Genomic DNA, 27,682 nt, shown 5'->3' on the forward strand with positions numbered 1-27,682 from the left:
CACTGTTACAAAAATCTTTAATAAAAACAAACACATTTTTAAAACATCTGGGTGAACATCTACTGTACAGAGACTGAAGAAACTAAGACCATAAACTTCATGGGCACAGCCCGATATGAGCAATACGAGTGCAAGAAAGCATCTCCTTATTAACTTACTAATACCGGCATTCCACAGGAACAACGCTCTCCCTTCAATACCCAAAGAAACAGATCTCAATCTCGGCTCTTTTTGAGACTCTGCCTCTCATGTGAACGGCACAGGGATCATCATAGGTGATTAAGGCAACACGACCCTTTCATGCCAGGCTTAGATATTACCTAGTTTTGATGTACCTTTAATGATAACTGAGCAGCCAGAGTGCAGGTAGAATCAGTATTTTTATTTTCTGTCCATTTAAGGTCTGTGTATTCCTTTGCAGATCTGCACCCACCCTTGGATATCTCCAGACTCCAGTGCAAAATACATGGTATAAATATTCAACATTCTAAATGCTAGAGAAACATTCAACTGTATCCACGCAGTGCTAGGGCTATAGAATAACCAACTAACAGGGTCATTAATTCCCTGCCATTGAGCATCAGCATAAAGATGACCAACAGAATGCTCAATGCTTGGAGGCTCAACTACACGATGCAAAGTTTTCTGAGTAAATCATCTCTGCATCACAAAGGTGGACCAATGAATCTGATACGAACATCAGGAAATATGAAGCACCCTTTAAAGTGTCTGAAAATGCAATATTCCTTCTTTTGCCCACATAGTCAAGAAACAGCGGAATGGAAACTTAGGAGGGGGCTGGACAAATATTAACATTAATGCCGCCTCCCCCATGTTAACACCACACAAAATGAGTTGTGAATAGAAAAATAAAGTGGGAACAAAGGAAAAAGGTGGATGTGAGAGGTAAAAATGGCAGCCATAAAAAACAAAAATCAGACCCATTCCTGTAAAGAACGTTTACAGTATCGTAAGGCTTTAGGGGGTCCTTTCCGGTGCATCTGCACAATAACATAAATAAGTCCCAGAATGCACAGTAGTAGTAGTAGTGGCACAATTACCATGGCAACACTAACGGCCCGTGTGTACTCATCAATATGGACCACAACGTCCACATCACGTCCAGTGTTTGGGTCCTCCCGTCCAGCACTGTCACTGTCTTTGTCATCTTTATCCTCTGACTCAACATCAGGATTAAATGGGGGACGTTCAACATCTGGCCATCGTGGAACAACATCTGGATCCTGAAAAACTTCTTCTTGGCAGCCCATAAAGTCTCTCAGTATGGATTTAGGGTATCCTGGCTCTGTCTTTAGCCGCTGGTTATCAAACTTCCAGTATTTGGCACCTTTGTAGAAGTAGGTGTAAGCTGATAGGAAGAAAGAAAATATGCCGTCAAACTCACCATCATCTCATTTAAAGCTAGGTAGAGAGCGTGCAAGCCTATGCATAAAATTCTATAAAACATTAAAGGGCTTTATTAGCACAAGTGCAGTGTGTAGGATTTCAAGAGCAAGTCACCATGTTTTTTACCTAAAATGCAGCATTTTTTGCAATAATTCAAGTGTGACTGTGGCCTCAACGTGGGAAAGCCCTGGATGCAATTGCAGCAGATGTGTTAAATAGGTGCACTTGAACGTGACACAATTCGGATGCAATTTCTAATACAGCATGTCGTCACATCTGCCGCTCAGCAGCAAAATGATATGTGCATCTTGTTCTTAAGGCAAGGCCCAGACTGGCAATCGGTGGGTTCTGGCAAATGCCAGAGGAGCTGCAGTAAGATACCATTGAAAGTCACTATTTAGTGGGCTGGTGGGGCTATTTGGGCCTCTGTGTAATTGGAATGCCAGGGCCTGTTTTGACTCCCAGTCCAGACCTGCTTAAGGCGCAAGTATTCTGCATCTATTGAGCTCCAAGGTTTTCCTGTATCAATAGAGACACTTTCACTCAATTCAGAACGAGACGTGGAACAAGCTGCAACACTGAGCACAACTATATGGAAGTGCAAAGAGCAGCTTAGGACACGTCATTTTAATGGATGATGCAGCACAATGACTGAAAGCAAAAAAGCTGTTTGACCACAACTGTGGTTCCAACTTAAGGCTTGCTGGAACGGATTTCATATACAGTATCTTTAGATCAGGGACTTCATGTTGATGTAAATTAAAGTATTTTATAATAAGGGTATGGTAGCAAAACACAGGCCAGAGGCTGTTTTCTTTTAGTAGGTTAATGTTCCACTCCCAGAAATCAGAAACACAAAGTCCAGGGATAAGACTAACCCCATTTCAGTATGACAAATACTTTATAGTTAGTCAGTTATAATGCACACCCTGTAATCCTGAGCCGATGGTAGTAAAAGAGGCATTTTTGCTAAGTTACCAAATAATTGCAATAAAATTTACTTTTTTTTTTTTTAACATTTACACTGGCAAAATAAATATAGCTCCATTGGCACATTGAAAAAGAAGGCTAAGATGTGTTCTAGACCAAGGAAATTATTCAACGTCACAGCCAAATGAATATACTCGTTATGTGTAACAAGTATATTATGTGTTGGGTAACAAGTAAGATGTTAAGTAAAATGTCCAAACTCAACATGCCGAAGAATGTAGGTCTGTATAAAACTATGACTATGACTCACACAAACCATACATGTTAGGTCACATGAGCCAATTAACAGACAGAGTTGTGTCTTTTGCTTCCACGCTTCTTCCTGTTACAGTTAGAGCTGTAGTATTTCTGGTCAGGTGATCTCTGAGGCAGCACAGGGAATGTGATAAAATGGGGGCTCAACAGAAAGATGCGTTAGAGCAATATTTACTTAAATATATTCAATTTGGTAAGATTCGTTAATATGCCACTAAATATGATGTAATCTGTTGCATAAGTATTTGTTTTAAAGGGCATAGTTTTCCTTTAAGCTATTCAACTGATTAACAAAGCCATAGAAGCCAGCAAAGAACTGGTCTTGTTTGCTTTGTTATTCATCCTGAGAATGAACAAAACCCTTAACATGACCCAAGACAAGGGTAAAAGGTGCATTTGTACAACTAGGTCTTTTCTTTGCAATATGCAGTTTAAAACATTGGCACGGGATGGAGACTTGGCATCAGCCTGGGTTATTCTCAGATCAGGATCAATGGTCCCTACTGTGTTTGCATTCAATAGATGTGAATAGTGGGAAATTGCTGTACAGTTCAAACAGTTCAGGAATCAAAAATAAAGGCCAATCAAGATTACAGCAGTGTTACTAACGTATGAGGTAGATGATTATAGTACATTACTGTGATTTAACTCTGTAGATACATGTATAACGCTTTATTTCCATTAACAATCTGGCATTTCTTAGCCCATCACTAAATGAAAGCAATAAACATCCTCCTAGGGAAAACTCTGAAGAAGTTCCTTTATTTCCCAGCTGCAAAGGTTCCCTCCTGCTGAACTGTACCTAGTGAGAATAATAAACTACAAAATCATTCTAATAACTCCCACAGGCAAAGGATTCTGCATAGTAAATAAGACGATAAGCATTTACGCAAGAAACGCCTCCTTCTTCATCTCACAATGGCAGAGGAATTTCGCAAAAGGAACCTTACTGATACAAATGGAATTAGTGTGCTTATTAACCATCCAGACTACCGGACTGTGACTTTCAGCTAGGTCACATCCTGTTATTTGCATTATAGCCCGAGTTTTTAATTTAAAGGGGACCTGTCACTTGTTCATTCCCGTGAGCTCTGCTGACTCTGCAAGGAGAGTTAAGTAAAGAATTTGGGGCAATTACAGGAGGTAACACCTGGGGGGGAGCAGAGAGGGGGGCTATGTGGGGGTAGCGGGTAGCGATTTTTAATAGTAGGGGGTTTAGTTCTACTTTAATCTATTTTGCTGCCTCAGTATAACTCAGGATGAAAGAAACGGTTTTTCTCATGCCCAGCACTGGAATGCCACTGTATTGGAATCCTGTCTATGAGCCCAGAAATAATAACAGTCAGCATGATGGATCAGCCAACATTAGATCCATTCAGGAAGCCGTGAGGAGCAGACATTAGACTAATGCACAAGGAAGGATATGCCAAGACGTTGAAAGATTTTCTGACACAGAGCCACTTAAAATCCATCTATCTTACTAGAAGCTGGCTTGGCAATACTTATGCCTGCTTATAGCGAATAAAGGCTCTTTGCTGGATGCACAAAAACTCATCATTTGTGCACAAGGAGTTACTATGATTTAAAAAACAAATTAAAATGTAGATTAGGCGTGTTTAAAATTTGCCATGTCTTGAGTGATGTGAATGATGGCAATCAATACCCTGCATATATGATACCATGATTTTATACGTTTTTGTATTTAAGTTTTCCAAATATATCTATATCTCTATAAATAATATACCAAATCACATGCATAGATATTGGTATATACAGTTAATATATGTAAATGTATAGATAGGTTGGTTGGTATGAGTGTGTATATCTGCAAAAATTTCATGTGTGAAAATTTCAAATAAACAGAGAGGAGGATTATATTTAAACTGAACAAGTTACAAACTACCCATGCTGTGTATGGGGCTAGACCCACCGACAGGTTGCTCAGAAGGGGAGAGTGAAGAGTTGCTTTATTATTTTATAAAAATAGTAAGGAATTATTTTTTTTTTTTATTTATATTTATTTGCAGAGAAAAAGGACAAGGAGAGGAAGTATTTACAAACTTGGTTCTAGGTCTGCAGTTACTGGACAGTTTCCAGCTTGCAGAATAGTCAAGAATTTTTAACTGATTATATTTAGAAAGTTTCTTATTTCAGCAAGATGAAGCTTACTGTATATTATATTTTCAGTTTCGTGATAGATCCCCTTTAACACACATTTCTAAAGTGCCAACATATTCTGCATTTCTAAATAGATGGGTGCACCATAGCGCTTACAATCTGCAAGGAATCTCTATGGCGTATCTTCTGCTGACTACAGTGGAAAGAGTGTCAAAAAAATAATTCGGCCCACTGCTGCAAGCCAAGCATACCCTGGTATTGAAAGGAAAAGAACGAGGCATGTTGCTAAGCCCCAAAATAGCCCTGTCACACCCCATCACACAATGTATCACATAGCACAGTTTTATTTCTTTCCAAACTGATCCCGTATCAAATGGAATATTGTTCCATCTCAGCTAGGCTGAAATATTTATCAGAGAAAAAGTGCAAGTCACTACTCTAAAGGCATAGAACAGTGAATTAAGTGAGACATAAAGTCTGTATGGTGCTCAATTGTCTTTAAATAATAATCATGCCTCTGGTGGGGAGCTGAGCATGACGCACTAACTTAAATAAGCAATCATGCTAATATTGAGAGGCATCTGCTATGTAGTTCAGTAACAAGCTAGCCTATCTGATTAGCTGCACTCGTTTTTTCTTTCCCAGGTAAAACTGAATTATAAAAGCAATACAGCAGTCAGTCTAAGGGCTCTTACACACGGGCAGTTTTTTCTGTGCTCCCCTGCGTTGCGCTTTCTTCTGTTCAGCCTCAGATAGCGTAGAAGTAGACACACTTAATTATTGTGAAGTGGGGCTGTACTCACACAGACGCATGTGGGACGCAGCATGTTGCATTTCACCTGCGTTTGGCGCATACATGCATCTGTGTGAGTACACCCCCCTTCATTATAATGAAGTGCATCTACTCCTGTGCTCCCCTGAGGCTGAACGGAAGAAAGCGCAACACAGGGGAGCACAGGAAAAACCTGTAAGAGCCCTAAGCCAATAGTACTATAGGGTGGTATTAAAACACTATAGTATATTAGTGATGATTAATTCCATAAAATAGGAGAGGCAATGGCAAAATATCAGATTTAGTCAGGAGAAACCTAGTCATTTGGAATTCATTTTTCCCACAGAAAAAAAGGTCAAGAATTAAAAAAAATAAGTTCAATAAAATGGCAGTTCCAAATACAAGATTTGTAAATGACAACACATTTACAAAATATACCGGTATATTATTATCGTATAATGTCTTTCTGGCAATTTGCAAGGCTAAAACACTAATGAAATACATAGGATTACTTCATCTTAATAATAGCTCCCAACAATAGAACCTTCCAAACCCAAAGAGGCTGCATTACTTTTGTATAGCCTGGCTGTGTAATATAAGCAATAACAAAAAAAGCATGAGAAAATATTGAATCAAATCTTTTGGCAAGTGAGCTCAAAAGTGAGAATGGACAGAGCAAATAAGGCATATTTATTCTACATGCTACTCACTTGAGTCAGAGCTCAAGAAGGCCCCTTTGGGGGTGTCAGGGATACCAGCCCAGACTGTAATGGGTTTCGGGTAACCGACATCTGCAGAACGGGACTCCTCATTGAAACGCCAGTATCTGTAGGGTTGAGAGAAGAGGAATGGTTATAGGAACGTTGGGGCATGTTTATCAAAGGGCGAACACACAGTTTGCCATATTCATAACTGCATCACAACTCAACTGGATACATTTGTCAATGCAAAAATAACTATTCTAGACATAGTTTAAGTCTGCAACAATGTTTTCGATGGGTGAGTCCTGGGTGTTGACTTTAATGCCCCCACAAGAATTGGGGTAAAAGGCTGAGAACCCCTTGTTATGCTATTACTGAAGAACACCACAAAACTTATTGTGTGCTGTATTTTACACCCACAAATTCTGTAAATTCTGTACATCTAAACAGATAGATATAAATATATGAAAAATTTCTAATGTCTTCCTTTTGGCTCCTATGTGACCTCCAGCACACGTGTTATCTACTCCCAGAAGCACTCTGAGATCAGAGATACCTTCCTGTCTCTGCACACTGTTTTTATCATTTCACACAGTCTTCCTGTTTTCCCGAACCGATTATCTAAACATCCCCCGGTAACCCCCCGTCTGTCAATGCATGATCTGGTGACGTCTTCATATCTCAGCACTTGTATATGCCATTGTTATGAGTTTGTGTACGTGTTACAGTATATATGTCTGTATTTAGGAAAATGTATCAAGAAGGTTCTTTGCATAAAAAAATGCAAAGAAAAGCATACTTGACACAGAGATGCCAAATAAAATCAGGATATCTATATATAGATAGTAATAGAGTATTTGCAGCAGTTCACTTTTAATAGAGTATTTGCAGCAGTTCACTATGAACTTTGCCTCCCTCCAATCTTAAATTTGAATTACTAACAGGCTACATTTATATCACATATTTTGGAAACACTGGGGCTCATTTATCAAAACTGTCAAATGTTCCCATGGGCATTTACCTATAGCAACCAATCAGTGAGTAGCTTTTTGAAGCCAGCTGCAAGTAGAACAATGAATGCAGCAATTTGATTGGTTGCCATGGGTTACTGCCCATGGGCAAATTTGCCCCGTGTTGATAAATGACCCCCACTTTTTGCTCAAGGAATTGCCTATTTCTTACAACACCTCATTCAAAGTGCATCTTGGTGGCTAGGTGACATGATGGCAGAATGGAAACACAAACGGCACTGAGCTAAAAGTAAAATGCTACAATAGAAAACAAATAAAAAAAACAAATACCATTTTCCAAACTTGCATTACCACTGTCAACCTTTTGACAGTAATGTTTTTTTATGTGTCTCTGTATATGTAAAGAGATATTAGGATATTAAGATTGGGGTGGTCTATTATCATATTTGTGACAGTACATAGATCCAATTGCCCTGGTAATATTCAATAATAATGGTAAAGTATCCAGCCATACTAGCCATTAAGAAAACCTTTAAATGGTCCAAATGTCATGCAGCTCAGATGGTACTGCACACTGTTATTTTCTTACTTGTCTCCCCGGAAGAGGTATGTGTGTCCTGTAGGCTCCCAAAATATGGCTGTATCAATTCGGTCATAAGGGATCCCATATCCAAAGCTGGTCAGCGGCTGCGGGTAACCAGTTTCCAGATGGGCCTCTCGGAACAGCCAGTACTTCTCTCCTGCCAATTATCCAGCAGTATAAAGTCAGTGAGAGCTAGTGTAATATAGAATGACCTGGAAGGATGTGGGACAGCTTGTCAGATGTAAGGGGGCGAATGACTAGGGGGTCATATGTGGGTAGCCAGCAAAAGAAACTTTAATGAAACAGTGGGCCCATTTACTATCACTAGGAAAATTTGCACCTGACCAATATCCTGTGGCAACCAATCTAATACTGTATTTGTTTCATAGTTTTACATGCAGTTACCTAACCAAATGTAAGTGGTATTGGTTACTTACCAGGTGCAGATATTCTGAGGTTGTTAGACCTATCTCAGCTCTAGTAAGGCAAATATTATTCCAAAACCATGTTACTCTAAGAGCAAATGCAAATTAGCTTGCCCTCTCAAGCTCTAGATCAGGGGAGATATACATTATATTTAAAGGTTTTTCATGGGGGAAACCAATATGTTAAAGCACTTCTTTTACAAAAAAAAATTCCGCAGTCCAGGGAACTTTCTAACACAGTGCCACACGGCCATCTTACCTGTCTTCCCATTTGTCCTTAGTGCAGAGTAAGATTTAAGTGTACCTGAGGGACTGCTGGGATAGACATGTAAAATGGCCAGACAATACTCACGGACCAGTTCATTCAATTCTTGAAAGGCTTGGGAAAAGCTCAGTGATCGAATTCATCTAGTTTTATTTACTTTTACTTACGGTAAATTAAAAAATGAGCAACATAAGCCCCACATTTTGGCAATATACTAAATATACCGCAAGAGGCCCATTTATCAAAGTTTGAATTTTGAATTATGTGAATTTTTTAAAATTCGAATATACTCACAATTCGACTGGGGGGTTATTTAAAAAAACAACGTAATGTCTAATATTTGATCGAATGGTTCTGACCTGAAAATTCTAATCATATTTTCTCCTGAAAAAAAACCTTGAATGTCAGGAAGGCTATTAACATTTCAAACGGCTCAACGGACCTTTACCATTGACTTGTACATGAGTGGTGAATATTTGAATTAGGACTGTTTCCATGGTCGAGGTGTGATAAATCTCACATTCTAATTTACATTAGAAAAGAGGGATTCAAATTTGAATATGTGAATTTTGAAACTTGAAAATTAGAATTAGAATTTAAATTTACTATTCGACCCTTGATAAATTTGCCCCTAAGTGTTTTCCCTTCAATTGTGCTTGGCTTTTGTTAAAAGTAGGAATTGCATCATATAAAATATTGTCTATTTTTAAAAGGAAAGCATTACATCAGACCAAAGACAGTTGCGATCTGAGTGAGAGCAATATGGAAACTGTCCCTTTGCTGTAAACACAAAGTATTCTTAAATCCATCAACTAGTTGTAGAAACACCACATTAAATCTTTCATCCTAATATACAAGAAGGTTGGAAACAATGAATTCTTGTTTCTGACAATAGTGATTTATCTGCAGACTAAAAACCCAATGAATAAAGTCCTGGCAAAAGGCCTCTTCACCTTCCAGGTTTTTTTATTGTGTAGTTTCCATTTTTAATTTCTGATGCACTTGATGATTAGGAGAAGGGTTTTCCTGTATGGAAAACATTAGCAATGATCTTATATCCGACCTCTGTTTAGGACATTGTAAAAGACTAAGTCAAAATGTGAAAACACAAAGGGTCAGACATTCATTAGAAAACATAATTTAAAGAACTGATTGAATAAGTAAATAAATAAATTACTGAATACATTTATTTGTCATAATAATGAAGATTTTTTTTAAAAAACTGCTAACCTTTAAAGAAGACAAATTTCCCATCATGTCTCTCGTAGGCAGCAGTAATGTTAGGAGGCAGTCCTCTCCAGAAGTGACCAATTGGCATGGGGTAGTTATCCAGGACTCTGTTGTGTCGTACCCTCCAAAACCAGGCACCCTGTCAGAAGGATGTAGATTAGCCTATAGCACTAAATGATCAGGGTTCAGACTTCAACTTCACACAGCACTGTGTTGTTCAATGGGAGCCATTTAATTACTCCCAAGCTGCCCATGGGCTTGGCACACTTCCTGGTATGACATCATAAATTTAAAATGATCTAGGTCACTAATATGTTGTATAGAACACAAAAAAGTTTTCTGTGTGGTACTGTGGACCATGAACTAGATCCCTGTGCATGCAGTAAATAGTAGTCGTTTATAGAACTGCCTTCCATTGTGATTACTCCATATTTATTACTTTGAGATGTGGCATGCTGAAATTCATGGACACCTGGAAACACCCACAGTATATTTATAGGGAGATATTATTTCATCATTTCACAGAACAGCATGACACTGCTTGCTAATTTTTAAAATAACTAAACTTTTTTGTACTCCTCAGTAAGCCCAGAAGCATTCATTTTCTGCAGGTATATCTAATTTTTACCAAACTGTCACAATAAAAAAAAGATAGAGTCATTTATACACATGTTTCACTGCCATGTGTCTGGGAGGCAATTCTACTGTTTGATATAAACTCCATACCTTAAACACAAACATCTCTCCTCGAAGAACACTGACAGCATCAAAGTTGCCCTCACAAATGTTGGGTCCATACTGGTCAGGATTGGAGGGACTGCGAGGAGGAGGAGGTGCATTACCAGGTCGCTCTGGTTTACCTCTTGGAGGAGGTTTAGGGGGTCTTTTTTCAGGTATTTCAGGTTTGCCTGGGGTTGGTAATGGAGACAGGGTGCTTGGAATCTGATCCACTGGAGGTCCTGAAATAAAATGGCAGCGGAAGGGTTAACATAATCCTACTTTTTCTGTTGGGCGGTGAAAAAAGCTCTTGCTTAGTAAATGGAAATTCTTAGGCAATCGCTTTAGTGTCTGCTCTTTTGGAAAAATTCCTTTCTGCCTTTCACAGCACCAGGGCCACACATGAGGTTTTGTCTTTTGAGGAACAAATCAGAGAATTAATTTATTCCTGCTCCCCCGGGCATGGGTGACACTTCCAGCCTTGAGCAGCAAAACAACGACTTCTCTGTGCAACTAAAATAGGATCAGCCCTAATTTGTATAGACCAGAGACAGTCTAACTTGCACCCCTCCAGCTGCTGCTGAAATAGGATTGCCAGCACTGGTGGCAGTGGTCATTGTGATATATAATTTACATAGTGCCAACATGTTATAGTGTGCTTTACAGAAATTACTCCTCATTCAGTCCCAGCCCTTATGGAGATCACCATACATCATCATTCACACTATGGTCAAGTTCATCAGCAGGCAGTTATATAGGAATAGGAATCCTGCCTATGTGATAGGAATCTGAAGCACCTGGACAAAATCCACACTGACACAGACTCTGTTGACCCAAGCATTGCAAGGCAGCCACCATGTTGCCCTAGTTTATATATATATATTATATGTTCTGACCACAGGGGCAGGGCAGCGATTTGCTCCTCCCCAGTCAACAGAAGAGGTGAAAAATATAGACAAAAGCCATATAATAAGCTGTTATGCTGCAACTCCCAGCATCCCACTGGAATAGGGTTGCCACCTTTTTAAAAATTCTTTACCGGCTGGTGGGGGGCGGGGACACAAAGGGGCGGGTTGTGATGTCAAAATGGGCGGGCCGTGACATCAAAGGGGCAGGGCCGCACGACGGACGCCAAAAGAGAAGCTAAGTTCCAGGGGATTGGGGACAGGCTGAGGGCTCTTTTTAATCGTATTACAAATTTACCGGCAGCTACATTGCCGGTAAATTTGTAATACTGGCCCCGGCAGGCATTTTACCGGCTAGGCCGGAAAAATACTGGCCGGGTGGCAACGCTACACTGGCAGCGAAACTGTGTTAACAGCAGGGCTAGCATTTAGATTCTCACCATACAACTGCTGTATTCCACGTCTATCGTCCTCAGGCAACTGGAATTCTTCAGTATCCATCCACTGGTAGAAAGGAGCCATGATGGCTGAAGGGTTATTTGAATGTTCCAGCCCTAGAGAGTGTCCCAGCTCATGTACAGCTACTAGAAACAGGTGATTCCCTATAGGAGAAACAAAAATAACACTAAGGGGGTTATTTATTAAATTCCAAACTCGAAACATTCTTTTTTTGTGGGAATTTTTTTTTAATTTTTTCGAGATTTATTATACTCCGAGGCTGCAAAAGGTCCAAATTTGAAAATATGCCATCTCAGGCCTGCCAAGGTTGTATATAAGTAAATGGGAGAGGTCCCTATTCTATTTTGAAGTTTCTGCGGTCTGCACTGGAATTAGTCTGAAAAATCCGGAAAAAATGCATGATTCTGGCTTTTGCTAGATTTAATTTAGTTTTTCCCTCATCCGATTAAATCATTCTTTTTTAATAATAAATAAGGTCAAATTGTGGATTGTAGTTTGGTCGGACTTTATTTTAAAAACTCAGATAAATTTGGATTTTTATAAGTAACCCCCTACATGTGTGACACCTCTTGGCATGCATCAACACTTGTCAGTTGCTTCCAGACAGCTTTCTATTCATAAAATTGCATTACCTAACAAGAAGCCAAATCACATAAGGAATAAAGAAACATTATATGTCCCTTATACCCTGTTTGAAATTAATTCTTTGTTACTGTGTGTGACAAATCAGCAGCCAGCAGTAAGAAGTAGGACAATCACACCCTGGCTCAGGCAGGGGAAACTTTGGACTTATAACCTTATTACCTAGCAACAAGCACATACAATAAAGAGATGGCAACCACCTACTCTTAATCCTTGTGCTGCCAGGAACACTTGAACATTGTTCAAAAGCAGCAAGTTACTTGTATCTGAGAACAGTGACACTGCATGATCCAGTGTAACCTCCCAAATCAATATATAATGTGATCAAAGAGGCTAACATATTTGCATACTTGCTTTTGGAATCAAATACACATAGGTCCCACCTGAACATGGGTATTCAGATTTTTTTTACAATGCTGAGCTTCTTCCTAATGCTGGCCATAGACGCAAAGTTCCGATCGTACGAATCTCCGTGTGTGGAGTGTCAGACAATCGGACAGGTTAGAAAAATGCTGTTGGCTACCGATAATATTTCTGCAAGTATTGCCGATCTGACAATATCAGTGGGAGACTGTCATAACTTTCATACAATTGCTGTCAGAGGCAGAAGATTGTCTGATCTGTTCTTTTACTACTTTATTTAATCTGAATGGTTTGTGGCAGGTTGGGAAATGGGACCGAACGATTGTCTGTCCGATGTGAAGGTAAATCTGCATTTCTATGGCCACCTTTAGAGTTCTGCAAATCACTTGCTTCAGTCTCACCTGCCAGATCCATGTTTTCTACAGTCCATGGCTCCTCCAAGTCAAAATGGGCATCCCCTCCCATGCCAGGGCCAGGAAAATAGGCATGTGCCAAGAAGCCACCAGGGCCATCAAAAGGGGAGCTGTCACCATGGAAACCAGAGGCAAAAAGGATCAGGATGTCTGCACTGGAGTGACGCTGGCGCACAGATTCATAGGGAACTTCTCTGAAAGTCAGCGAGGTTGCTTTTGACCACACATCGAAGGCTTTTCGTATGGCATCAACAGAGTTGTACATTCCCAGTTTGTCAGAGTAATTCTGGATGCTGCCAGTTCATGGAAGATTTCAAAAACACGAAAGACAATATATATCATAAATAATGTATGGAGGTATATAACGTTGCCATTAAGAGTAATGTATGGCATCACTAACCTAAACAGAATAAATGGAAAACCACTATGCTCCCTAAGTATTAGAGGGACAAATATTGATCTGTGGGTTCGATATAGTTGATTAAGAGCTACTTAAGTGCATTTAGTCCTTTAATGATTATATATAAGTATAAAAATTAGCAAATGACAGGAAATGAACAGAGGGTCAGAGAATGTAAAAATTGCGATAAAAACATCAATATTGCCATTAAAGCAGGCATGTAAAAGAAAATAATCCCTTAACCAGCAATGCTACAATTTTGCTATTGCTGAACTAAGTGAATTCATTGAATCACGTATATTAAATACATTGTAGCTACTGTCTTAGAAACAGTTGGTCCAGAGGTGACACTCTTTACCATAAGAGTTGTGTATGTGACATATTCTGAAGATCCAGTTTGTGCCCTCCAGTAGTTGTTAGCTGGAAACTTACAGCTAGATATCTATAGATGTTGGTTTTGATCCTGTGTATGGGCAGCTAAGTGCTAATAAACTGTTGCAAAATATTGTGATAGAGCAGATATGATTAATGCTGTTACCAGTGAAATATACAAACAGATCTGCCCCTGATCTAAGCTAATGGCTGGTGTAGGAATTTTTCCTCTTATGACTCATGAATACCAAACCAAGCAATGGGATCCTTTGTATATTTTTCCCTGGATCAATAGGACTATAAATATAGTTTGCTTCACAGAACAGCAAACATAGAACACAACATTGTTAATTTCAAACCATGCAATATATTTTCATTAAAGGGGCATTAAAATAAGCAAAGTTATTCTCCAATGAGTATCCGCACTCCAAGGCAATATAGATAAAGAGAGGGGTGCACGGTAATTTTGCATACACCAATAGTTTCCAAACCAGCACTCCCTTTAGTGAAAAAATGTAATTTTTATTATTACATAGTATCTGCTTCCAACGTTTCGGTCCCCGTTGGGACCTTTTTCAAGGATCACTAAAGGGAGTGCTGGTTTGGAAACTATTGGTGTATATATATATATATATATACAATCCCTGTTTTGTTTAAAGGGTAAGGCATTTTTCAGTAGCAGTATGCACAAAATGTCTCTGTCTTAAATATATTGATAATGGGTTGAGTGCAGAGGAATCTTGTATTTGTCTTTTTGTATATATATATTAGGGATGCAACAAATCCACTATTTTGGATTCGGCCGAACCCCAGAATCCTTCGCTAAAGATTCGAATACCGAAACAAACAAATTTTTACTTCCTTCTTTTGCGACAAAAAGTCACGATTTCCCTCCCCGCCTCTAATTTGCATATGCAATTTAGGATTGGGATTCGGTTCGGCCGGCCAGAATCCTGGATTCGGTGCATCCCTAATATATATGAGAAAAGTCCCCAACATCGGATTAAGATGCTATATAATCATGTCAAATCATTATCATGTCATATATAATACACAAAATCCATGAATATCTTGTAAATGATATCCTTATAAACGGCTCTTAGTGACGTCATCAGTTATAAACAGAGTTTAGTGATGTCCACACATCGAAGGCTAAATAAAGTACCCGTGTTTTTATATGGTCATGGAACTCCGAGGTTACTTCTAATATCCTTACATTTTACAATAGCGGGTACTTTATTATATATATATATATATTTACAGTGGATAAGTCTTACTAAAGCAGCTCACCTGTATGTGAGATGTTGTTGGTTCCATTTGCGTCCTGTGTGAGCATACCGTTTCCTTCTCATATTTGACTTGACTCGGGTCCCAAACTGATCAGGCACTCCACAACGAGGTTTCTGCATCCATCTATAAAAAAGAAGGAGAAGCAGGAGTTGAGGAAATAGGAATTTTGAATAGAAAGGGCAGGTATGACACGCTGGCTGTAGGATTGTGGGTGCTGAGTGGTTTTGTACTTTACAAAGAGAGTTCTGGACAGCTGCTGTCTGGAAGTGGTGACAAGGAGATAGATGCAGTAGGCGTGCTGGCTTAATTGAAGTGAAAGCTGAGCACATATGAAACAAGAGACATAAGACAAACGTTTCAGATAGAAGCCAGTGCCTTAAACACTGATATCACTAAAGTAACTTTTTGATTGAGCAGTATTGGAATAAATTAAATGTAACCAGTGTGAAACAAATGTGAGGATGTTATCAAATAAAAGGGAAGGGTTATATTAATTAAATGCTGGATTTAAAGGGACCAGTAACATAAAAAAATACATGTAATCGAATATATTCTAAATATATAAATTACATGTAAATACTGAATTTGAATTGACACATGTATGCTGTATTTATTTCCTGTATATATATCTGAAAATAAAAATATATACATACACATAAAAGTACCAATGTTTATAAATTAGTGTTGCTATATATTTTTTAAAGAATTATATAGACACTTTTTCTAGTTGCATGGAGGGAATAGATTTTATTCCGATTCTTTCTAGCCATAGTATTTTAGCTGACTTAAAGGGGCCACGACATTAAATTAAAACAATTCGCAACATGTGATACAGAAGGGGTTGTTTATTTGTTAAAGTGCCCGTGCGGCCTATGTTACGTGGGACAGACTTTCAGAGCGTTTAAAACTCGGATGAATGAACATAAGAGTAGAATAAGGAATTATAAACCTGAAGAGAAAGGTGAAGGGGTTATTATAGGTCAGAAAAAAGAGAAAGAAAAAGAGAAACCCAACTGGCGAAACATTTTTTCGAGGCAAAACATAACATTTCACAACTCAGATGGCAAATAACTCTCACAACTCTCACCACTGCCCTAAATGAGCTTGCTCCTATAAAAACTAAACGTTCTCGACCCAAACCACTTCAACCTTGGCATACTGCTCATACAAAAGCGCTCCAAAGACATTCACGTGCACTTGAGCGTCGCTGGCGCAAATCCCGTTCAGAATCAGACTTTTCGAGCTACAAATCCACCCTGCGCTCCTTTAACACCAGCCTCTTCCAAGCCAAACAAACATACTTTACTTCACTCATTAACTCCCTTTAAAAAAAAAAAAAACCAGCACAACTTTTCTCCACCTTTAACACTCTCCTTTCCCCTTCTCCACCCCCTCCATGCACATCTGTCTCTGCTCAAGATATTGCTGAGCACTTCAAAAACAAAATTGACACTATCAGAAGGGACATTACACTACTCAACCCCCCTAGACTTCCACCACCCTCCCTCCACACTGCCCAGTCTCTCCTGTGCTCCTTCACCCCTGTCACTGATGAGGAAGTCTCAAAGCTTCTGGCCTCTTCTCACCTTCTCACCTTAGTGGAAACCATCTGGCCGAAAGTCGGCCAGATCTCGATCGGATGGGATTAAAAATCCCGTCGGATCGCGGCCGCATCTGTTCGTTGATGCGGTCCCGCGATCCGACCGCCCGTTTGGCGAACGCTAGGATCCGATCGTTGGGCCCTAGGGCCCACGATCGGATCAGCCCGATATTGCCCACCTCAAGGTGGGCATATCGGAGGGAGATCCGCTCGTTTGGCGACATCGCCAAACGAGCGGATCTATCCGTGTATGGCCACCTTAACTCTCTTTTAATTGGCCTCCCCCTCCAGAGACTGTCACCTCTCCAGTCCATAATGAACACTGCTGCGAGGCTCATACACCTCAGCAACCGCTCATCCTCTGCCTCGCCATTCTGTCAATCCCTGCACTGGCTTCCGTTACCTTTCAGAATCAAATTCAAATTAATGACACTGACTTTCGAAGCACTTCACAACTCTGCTCCACCCTACATCTCTGAACTCATCTCTATATACTCACCCACTCGCTTACTACGATCCTCTACTGACCTGCTACTCAACTCTTCTCTCATTACCTCCTCACATGCTCGCATTCAAGACTTTGGAAGGGCTGCACCCCTCCTCTGGAACGCTCTCCCACGATCTGTCCGACTTTCTCCCAACCTTTCTGCTTTCAAAAAATCTCTGAAAACGCACTTCTTTCGAGAAGCCTACCCTCACTCTGCTTAACTACCAAACGCAACACCACATACAACACCACATTTCTCACCCACTTACTTCGATCTTGCCCACTCCCACACCTTGTGTATTACTCCCTTCCCTTTAGACTGTATGCCTATGCATAGGGCCTTCCTCACCTCTTTGTACCTGTATTGATTGTGATGTTTGTTACTCCATATATTCTATGTATGTAATTCATGTGATGTAGTTGTATAATCACAGTTACTTTACAGTGCTACGCAATATGTTGGCGCTATATAAATACATGTTAATAAAATAATAATAAAAATATTGGAAGTAATACACAGGCAGAAAGGTGAGATAGATAAGAGGTCATTATTAAGACGGGAGGCCTTTTGGATTTGGCAGTTAAAAACACTCACACCAAAGGGCCTTAACGAGAATTTTAGTTATACGTGTTTCTAATGAGAGATAACTTTTTTTAACCTTCTTACATGTTTCTATTTTTTACAGATAAGAACTGCTGAATGATCACTTAGAATATTAAGGGTTATTACCCAGGGCAGTAAGGTATTATAATATTTATACAACACATGTAATTTTACATTATGGTGTTTAATGTATGTGAATTTTTTTTAAAAAAAAAAAAAATTTTGATACAATATTTTTATATATAATAATTATTGGACACTTTGAGATAGAAAAAGACCATTTTGTAACCTGTTTTATCAAAATTGATTGTTTCTTTGTATTTCATATAAGGGATACATTTCTTGTATTCCACATAAGGGTTAATTTTTGTAGCAAGTTGCATGATGGGAAAAGAATGCGTGGGAAGTTGGGTTTAAATTGGTTACTGCACAAATAATTGTATCCTGATGGAGGGTGGGTGCTCCCCCCCGAAACGTTGAATGTTTGGTGGCTGAATAAAAGGGGATATTCCCCGACTGCATTAATCAGCGTGTGTGCGGATCCGTTTCTTATACACACTGTTCCTTTAATTGCATACAATTAGTCAAGTTCTTGGGGTAGATGTAAACTGGTATTTTTCAGCAGACATAAAGGCTCCCAAAATTGGCCCAGCATATCTCATGGAGTTCAATGCTGGTGATTTTCAGCCTGCACTACAGCTAATTGTTCCAACCTGGCTGGAACCTAACCTAAAAATGCAAAAGTATAGCATGAGCCTAAATATTTAATATAATATAATGAGTGACAGGAGGCGACTTCAGGATTATTTATGGCAGCTGAAATCAGTCTAGTCTGTCATTAGGCTTAGGCAATACTACCCCATGACCTTATTAAGCACCATCTATGGCATTCACCTGTCACTGTGCATATGGGGAGGTTTTTGGGCCTAAAAACTCTCAAGAATGCATCTTGGTTTAAAATGTGAGGCCCATCCTATAGTTGAACATCAAATGTAAATGTGTTTCTGGCCTTTTAAGTTACTCGTCCTGAACATGGCTTAGTTCCTGAATACCAAGTAGGGACTGATAGATTTATATATACCCTTTTTGTATTGTAGGTGAATCTGCTATCTGGACAATGTGCAAAGACATAATACAGTTGCAGTTTAACTAAGATGCATGCAGCAGAGTTGCCCAGGCCATCTGTACAGGTTGATTGTCTGTTTAGCTGGTTACTAGCTATTCCTTCACCTTCTAAACAGGGACCATAAACAGTGAACCAGATCAACCAGTTCAGAAGACCTAAGAACTGCAGTAAGTCCATGGGTGAGGAATGATGTGGACCTTACTCTGTAGTGGTCTGGTCCAGCTCTCCAGTCTCTGGGATTCCATAAAATCGCTGCATTTCAGAGATAGCTGAGGAGAGGATTTGTAGTGACCGCATGGTGGACATCTGACGACTGGTCTGAGGAAGATATCCATAGAGCTGCAGCCAGGCCTATAACAACGAGAAGAGCTTCATAAATGACAGGAATGCAGGAAGTGACTGAAAGATAAAACTGAATTGGAATTCAATGTATCACTTCAAAATAGTCTTTCATTTTTAGGGATACATACAAATATAAAGATTTAAATTTCCAATTTTGGATTGAACTTTTGATATTGCATCTTGGTTTCCTCCTTTACTCCTCACAAAAGTATGCTAATTTCTCTAACAATTCTGTCTTGAGCTTTTAGTATACACCCTGAAGGTGTGACATAGTCTGGACACCATCTGTAGAGTGATGGTGCTGGAAATAAGTTCTGGTGTCTCCCCTGATCCAACCTCCATGGCTTTTGGACATGGAGAAAAGTAAAGACAAATAGACATAAAGAGGACCTTTATCTTTGCCAGGAGGGGGATGAATATATAGTAGATAATGGAGGGGAAAGAATCTATAGGGAATAAAGTACCAGGTGATATTTATCTACATAACCCTTAAAGGTGTTCCTAGCATGGAGCAATTTTCTATTGATCTGCACAATTACAACATTACAACCACAGGGTGTGAAGAGTAGATGCATTTCTATTTACGGTAAAACTTTTATCACCAACCCGGAAATAATGGCAATAGTGAACTCAAGAGTCCAGTGGAGTTCAAGTTACTTTATATTGTTGCCACCATAACAAACTGAAAGTCAAAAGCAAGATCCCTTGTGATCCTTTGGTCACCCAAAATATTTATGTACAATATTTATTTACAAGTTCCACACTGCTGTACAATAAATGGGTGTACAGATGAATCATGCAGATTTACATACAAAAACAACAAATGATCAATAAAAGAGGTAAAAATTGTCCTGTCCAAAAGAGCTTACAATCGAAAAATATGCTGCAAACGTTTAATTCCGTGCAAAACATACATGTCAAACACCTTTTCTCAAGCAACAACAGGGGTGCCGAGAGTAAGCTTGTCTGGACCATTTTATGAACTACAGGTAGTGTTATTGTACAGCTGGAATTGACTTAGTATATATAAATAGGCATTGATGCCAAATCTTACCCTTGCCTAACTGCCATTAAGGTTAAGTTCCTCTTGCAATATATCCAAGGCCACAAACGAAGGGAGCCCCAGAGAACGGGAACCATTGCTGAAGACACATTTTATATATACTCTTTTTCTTAAAGGCCAGAGGATTAAGAAGTTCTTGCCCCAGAACTAGGGGTAGACATGTGTCTTGGGCACAACAACAGGTAAGCAGGTGGAGGGGGAGCATCATCAGGGGGGGGGGTTTGAATAAGAACCAAACAGCAGGGCCACAAGTGGTGGTGATGAATTGGGTGACAACTGAGCACCAGGTCAAATTGGTTTTTGCCTGGGGCACCAATGCTACTAATCCGGGTTCTGCCTTGTCCCCAGATATAAAGAATGTGATATGTTGCATCAGATTTTTGATTATTTTTTTTGGGAAAGAACTGGCTACAACTTTACATTCAAAGCAGACCACTAGTTATGGGAGCACAATGGAAAGAATTACACTTATCAAACTAGCAAAAATTGTAGCACCTGTCATATACACGAAAGGACTCATGTATGTGCAATAAAGACCTTATTTTATTTCACAATGACACACATTAACATGTTTCTATCCTCCTTAGATCCACTTCAGGATGTCCATGAGAAATCATCATACAGTTTAAATATTCAAACCCACCAATCAGTGAGAAATTTTACATAACAATATGTACTCATAATCGAAATAGTAATGTAACATTTTTAAAAAAATAAATAAATAAATTAGTAATGTAGAGCTTATCATGGTTATTCAAGTAACAATTTAAGTTTATGCCAAGAGTCAGAAAGGATGGCAGTAGAATCTAATTTTAGAATATAACCTTTTGAAATCATAGATACATATACAGATTTGCAAAATAGGGGGCCACATTGGACCTCTTAGGTAGTAAAGACAGAGCCCTGATGTGGGCTGTGTCTCATGATGCTCCCTAACTTGTGCATTTGACACACAACTCAGAGGTGGACATCAATCGGCCTACCCCCACCTACCCCTCTTAGATTGAGTGCACACTATGGGAGTCAGCCACGCAGGGCCGGAACTAGGGGTAGGCATAAGAGGCACGTGCCTAGGGCGCAAAGCTTGGGGGCGCCAGGCACTTCCCTTATATGCAGCCTACCCCTAGTCCTGCAAGTGTTACCATATTGAAAAGTGGGTGCGCTCTGTGAAGTCGAAGTGCTTTGCGCACGACCACACACGCGCAGCTGTTACGCACTCACGTCCTCGGTTGCGCACAATTACGCACGTGCGTAATCGGTTACGCAGTTACGCACGTAAGTCCTAGGTTGTGCGCCGTTGCGCACAGCTGTGGTGGGGACCGAAGTTGCTAACGGCCAGCTTGGTTGCCTGGGGCAACTGACAGAACTGGCCGGGCACTGCAGCCACGTGTCATCTCACATGTCCCTGTGATCTGAAAAGGAGCGTAGAATTCTGCAGTCATTCCTTTAATGCCCCACTCAGTTTGAAAAGTGCAAAAACGTGGCTTTCGGCATGAAATGCATAGGCTTGTGTTTCTTCAGCGAAATCCACTGAATGAGTTTGTGCTGGAGCAGACACAAGGCTTCCAGATGCAAAAAAAGAAGAGGATACCGCTAGCAGCCCGCGGATTTTAGTAGGCTTATTTGGGCCCTGTCTGCCCTAGACTTAAGCTGGCCATAATGCTTAGCTATCCAAAATGCTTGGGACCTGGTTTTGAGTGGGACAGTCCCGCTTTTGACAGCACAACCCGCTGTCATGGATTTATACTAAGTCCCGAGTTTCTCTTTGCTCTGCTGCACTGAACAGCCAGAAACAGATACAACGTTTCTAACTTAATTGGGTCTTGGCAGACAGCCCAAAATAGATACTTAACATTCTTTTGTAACAGTTTGATAAGATAAGATAAGAAGACTCACAGCTTAAAGGGCAATTCACCTTAATTTGCAAAACTGTAATAAAATATAAAAACCACAGAAATGTGTTCAAACTTTCATAACCTGCCAAATTATGTAAAATGAACATGGTAATTAGGGGTGTGGCCACAAAAACGGGCTTGGCCAAAAAATTGACGTGCTACGCGCCCCAAATCTTTTTGTCCTTCTTTCTGTTTCCTAAATGTTGGGAGGTATGATTAATTATATCTTAGTTGGGATCAAGTACAAGCTACTATTATTACAGAGAAAAAGGAAATAATTTTTAAAAATATGGATTATTTTGATAAAATGGAGTCTATGGAAGACAGCCATTCAGTAATTCTGCGCTTTCTCCATAACGGATCCCATACCTGTATTTGGATAAATTAGAGTCTATGGGATACAGCCTTCCAATAATTCAGAGCTTTCTGTATAATATAGCAACATTATACAAAAGGACTGGTTTACGGTTGGAATAGTAAGCAACTTCCCTACACACATATTAACCCTATAAAAAGGCTCCTTAGCAACATATGTAGCTATACCATCGAATACACAGTACAGGTATGGGATCTCTTATAGGAAAAACCGGATATCCAAAACTGCAGGCAGGCCAGTCTCCCGGTAAATTAACAGCACATTGTACTTGATGGTAACTCAGTTTCTTAATTATTATTATAATGATAAAGTTGTAATTCCCAGTCATTACCCCCCCCAGCCTGCCTCAATCCCCTCTTTCCCCCTTGCATTACCGTAACTATATTCTACACACCAAATCCCTGCCAAATTTGCCCTGCTTCTCCCCCGTATGGCACAACTTGTCACTTACATCATTGTGAATTGCATTCTCCCTACCGCCCAATGTAATCTCTAACAAAACGTGGCCACAATACTAGTAACACTTTATTTCAGAGCTGTCCAATCTGTTGGGTGCCAATGGTAACATACCAACCATTCTGCTTCTAACATGATTGTCACTCATGTCAAACTGAACATTAAAATTGCTGTTTCATGTAAGAGCAAACGAAGCATTAGAATCCCTTTAAGGTCAGTCTCTCCCAAGTCAGGAGCTGCAGCTGGAAATAGAAGCCCTTTCCAAGCTAGGCCTCCGATAAGAACACATTGAAAAAACCAAGGACACAGGGTGGGAGCAATGCAGCAGACACTCCTAGTGCACGTAAATTATGCTAAATACGTAATGAAGGGGCTGGTTTCCAGCTTTATACTAGTTTTGCTATATAGATTTTTGAGGTATCGCAGGGCAATTTATGAAATAATTTCTTGAAAACCATCAACCATATCAACCATACTAAAATCCCCATCTCTAGCTTAGCCTAGGAGTTGCACCTGGAACCTTGTGTTTTTATTCTAGTTGGGACATTCCCTCCATTTCATTTGTGTTTCTAAAACGACAATATTCTGTTGATTTCTATACTGAAATGATGCAAGGCAGGACATATAACAGAGTTCTTATAAGTATGGCATTCAGACAGCTGCCAGAACTGTGTGTATCAGCCTACAGCAGCAGTGTTAGATGCCACCACACCCTGATCTTCGCTTCACTTATATATAGAAACTATTTTTTATGTATCATTATTATTTTAAACACATTTATAAAGTGCCAGTTCTACAATAAATAGGCGTTTATATTGAACATACAGATAACATACAAAAAAACAACCAGAGGTAGAAATGGACCTGTTCAAAAAAGCAAGTGCAAATATATAGTACCCTTAACAACTGACACGCCTATTTGGGAGCTTAATTCAGCCCTAAAGTGCTTGCTCACCGCCAGGGGATATCAGAGATATCAGGCTACTGGTTATAAAAGGGTACAGTGAGGGCCCTGGTGGATTTCACACAGATTATCCTCAAGTACCGTGGAAGCTGATGTAGGTAGGCATAAAAAGGTTTTGCTGTGAGGCCCAGTAACATCTTGACAAATGAAATACAAGTAGATTATAGAGCTCTATTATAGCTACAGTAGTCAATTCCATCCCCAGCCTTAGTGAACATATAATAACTAACCCCCCCCCCCCAAGTTGGCATGACAAAGCATATGGGTGGTCTTAAAATGGCCCAAACCTGATTTAGAAAAAAAATCTTGAACTGATGAAAGGGGCCTTTCCTACAAAAAAAGATATACTGTACCAAAACTAAGCAACACAACAAAACTAGCACAAATGCATAATGAAACAAACAAAATGCAATTCCAAGCATTCATTAAAGATTTCCAGTGGTATTAAAGTTATTGGTAAATGGAATGGCTATTAAAAGCCGTATTTGTTTAACACTTTTTTGTTTTCTGGGACTCAAACAATGGAAAGAGGAGTCAGTTCTTCTCTATGTCTTTCAATTAGCTGGCTTGCAACATTGTTTTGGGAGTCAGAAGCAGAATCACTTCTGCAATCACAATTACATATAGCTTTAAAACCACTGAATCGGTTTCATGTTTATTAGGGAAGGTACTTGGAAAGACAGATGCCTGTGAATCTTGGCTACACCCAAGTATGGAGCCTCACTGAAAATACATTTGTCAATGAATGTGGCATACTATGTTAATACATAATATGGTAGGTTATAAAAAGATGGAGCATTAGGATTTATCAGTGTCCAATGCTGCTGTGATGTCCCTTTTCAAGGGATAGGGCAAAAAAAACGTTTTTTTTTTTCTGTGGGCTCAGCATGACGGGTTGTTCTTGAGCTTAGGAGTTAAAACAGAAAATGCTGAATAAGCTGGTAGCAAATTCAGAAACCCCTCCCAGAATTATGAATTATTTAAAGCAGGTTTTTTTTTTTAATAGTTTCTTTATGTTCTGGTTTACTAATGAGTATTTTTTTTTATTCTATCCAATGATCCATAAGGGAAAAAACATTAAAACTTTCATATGCAATGATCAAAGAATAAAGATGAATTTTAGTGAGCTGCCGTGTTTATTTTGGACAAAGATAAGTTGCAGCACCCAATCATGGAAGCACAATGCTCCATTGTTTAAATGTGGGAATTCCACTGATGAAACAAACCCAACCGTGGGCACATTGGTGTGTCTCAGATCATGTATGAAATTGACATTCCTAATAAATTATATAAAAGTATAATGAGGCCCAAACAGCACCTGTAGGTTGAATAAAAATGCCAGCCAATGGGTTACCTGAATTTCCAGGTAAACTCCAAACATTGGGGGTCATTTATCAACACTGGGCAAATTTGCCCATCGCCAGTATCCCATGGAAACCAATCAAATTGCTGCATTCATTGTTCTACTTCCAGCTGGCTTTAAAAGGCTAATCACTGATTGGTTGCTATAGGTAACTGCCCATGGGCAAATTTGCCCAGTGTTGATAAATGAGCCCCATTGTCTGTAAAAGTACAGAGTATAAGGTTGGTGCTATATGAATCTAGAAACATATGAAAGATAACAAACCATAATAGCAAAAGCCAGTCTGTTCTTTAGGAAATGACAAGACGTAATTTTGGGCTATTTAAACATGAAGCAATCCACCAGCAGTACTAGTTAAACACACAATAAAGTATATATACGAGACGTTGAAATCATAAAAATCATCAGTTTTGTCTCACTCCCATTGCAAACGTATATATATGTTTTGGTCGCAAAGTTGAATAATGACACAAATGGTCTGCAGCTATTGTCAGGAGTGTTGTCATTTAGCAAGAACAGAATGACTGCAAGTTGGTAACCTTGCATTTAAGTGCAACATATTTTCATGTGTCAAGGCAGAGTTTGTACTGTGAATGAAGACACTGTGAATGAAGAGTGTTGCTGATGGAATGGTGATACCAGAGGATGACATGCTATTAGCTGTACACAACTCAGGAGTGGAGACTGGGATGGACAAGGAACTACCTGACTTCTAAGGACCAATGCACCTGTGCAGCCAACACAGTAAAGCAGTATTTGGGGTGGGGGGGGCACATTTACACAATTGTAGCCACAGCACGTTTGCCCAGTAGCACATCCCATGCACATATAATACCTCAGCTTTTGAATCCCAGTCACTAGAAGCGGCGCATCCCTGCTGACAGCAGATGAATAGAAAGCTCCATCCCAGCAGAAGTCTTGCAGCCCCTCCCCGCTCTGTCCAGCGAGGTCTCCCCCAGAACAAACCATCTGCCATATTTTTGGGGGGCACACTTTCTCCCCTTTTGTTTTTCTTCGCCCCGTCTTGAAGCTGCTACTTGGGTGACACTCCCTAAGCCAGAAGTGACTGAGCACGATCCAGAGTAGCAAAGGGCAGTTCTTCTCCGCCAGTCAGCGCTCAGAGTCCCAGTCTTTAATCTCCTTGCACAGGGCTCAATCCACTTTCAGCAGCCATTAGAGAGCCCGCACTGTTAGTGTGCATAGTCACTATGGCCATGGCTTATGGCGGAGAGCAAAGGAGCGAACATATTAGGTCATGCTGGAGTTTAGCACATAGCGGCGCTCAGCCACTGGAACAGTTTGCCATGAGTCCCCGTCAATGAGTCCTCAGCCCTCCCCCTGCCGCCTCCTCCTCCCCCACACAACCCTCCTCATTTGGTATTGCCCTCCCTTCCTGGGAAGGAAGCCCAGTATCGCTCCTAAGAGCTCCATTCTCGCTGCACGCTCATGTAGTGAACAAGCAGTGTTTTATTCACCACAAATACGAGACGTTTCGGCCTTTACAACAGCCCTTATGATCAAGCCTCACATTCGGCGTAACAAACCTTTAAAGGGATTGTTCACCTTTTGGTATGATGTAGAGAAAGATATTTTGAGACAATTTGCAATTGGCTTTCATTATCTGGTTGCTAGGGTGCAATTACCCTAGCAACCATGCACTCACTTGAATAAGAGACTGGAATATGAATAGGAGAGGGGGCTTAATAGAAGTATCAGTAATACAAAGTAACAATAACAATACATGTTTAGCCTTACAGAGCATTTGTTTTTTAGAAGGGGTCAGGAACGCCCATTTGAAAGCTGCAAAGAGTCAGAAGAAAAAGGCAAATAACTATAAAACTATAAAAAAAAATAGACAATGAAGACCAATTGAAAAGTTGCTTAGAATCGGTCATTCTATAACATAATAAAAGTTACCTTAAAGTTGAACTACCCCTTTAAATCCATGTGCAAAAGGGGGGGGGGTCTTCTATCTGTGGGGCAACATGATCTCGATGGACTTCAACTCTCAAAAAATAACAATGGTGTTGTGGTATTAAACATTTTACTAGTATACAGTGCCGGGCCAGTTCTGTCAGTTGGACCAGGCAACCCAGCTGGCCGTTAGCAACTTCGGTCCCCACCCCAG

At 39.9% G+C, this 27,682-nt stretch overlaps 1 protein-coding gene across 2 annotated transcripts; it reads right to left on the bottom strand.

The window, feature by feature from the left end:
* mmp15.S (matrix metallopeptidase 15 S homeolog) lies at nucleotides 1-27,682 on the bottom strand. Of its 2 annotated transcripts, none has more exons than XM_018260625.2 (10): nucleotides 27,472-27,682; nucleotides 19,298-19,446; nucleotides 15,279-15,401; nucleotides 13,205-13,509; nucleotides 11,780-11,941; nucleotides 10,444-10,676; nucleotides 9,718-9,856; nucleotides 7,804-7,954; nucleotides 6,253-6,368; nucleotides 1-1,369 (listed from the first exon to the last, which is right to left on the bottom strand). In XM_018260625.2, the coding sequence occupies exons 2-10, from the start codon at nucleotides 19,399-19,401 to the stop codon at nucleotides 936-938; spliced, it is 1,767 nt and encodes a 588-aa protein (XP_018116114.1). In that variant the 5' UTR covers nucleotides 19,402-19,446; nucleotides 27,472-27,682; the 3' UTR covers nucleotides 1-935. The 2 variants fall into 2 exon arrangements, with proteins under 2 accessions (XP_018116114.1, XP_018116113.1); XM_018260624.2 differs by lacking the exon at nucleotides 27,472-27,682 and adding an exon at nucleotides 26,390-26,901.

Source organism: Xenopus laevis, chromosome 4S, assembly GCF_017654675.1.
Source record: "Xenopus laevis strain J_2021 chromosome 4S, Xenopus_laevis_v10.1, whole genome shotgun sequence".
Taxonomy (NCBI): Eukaryota; Metazoa; Chordata; class Amphibia; order Anura; family Pipidae; genus Xenopus; species Xenopus laevis.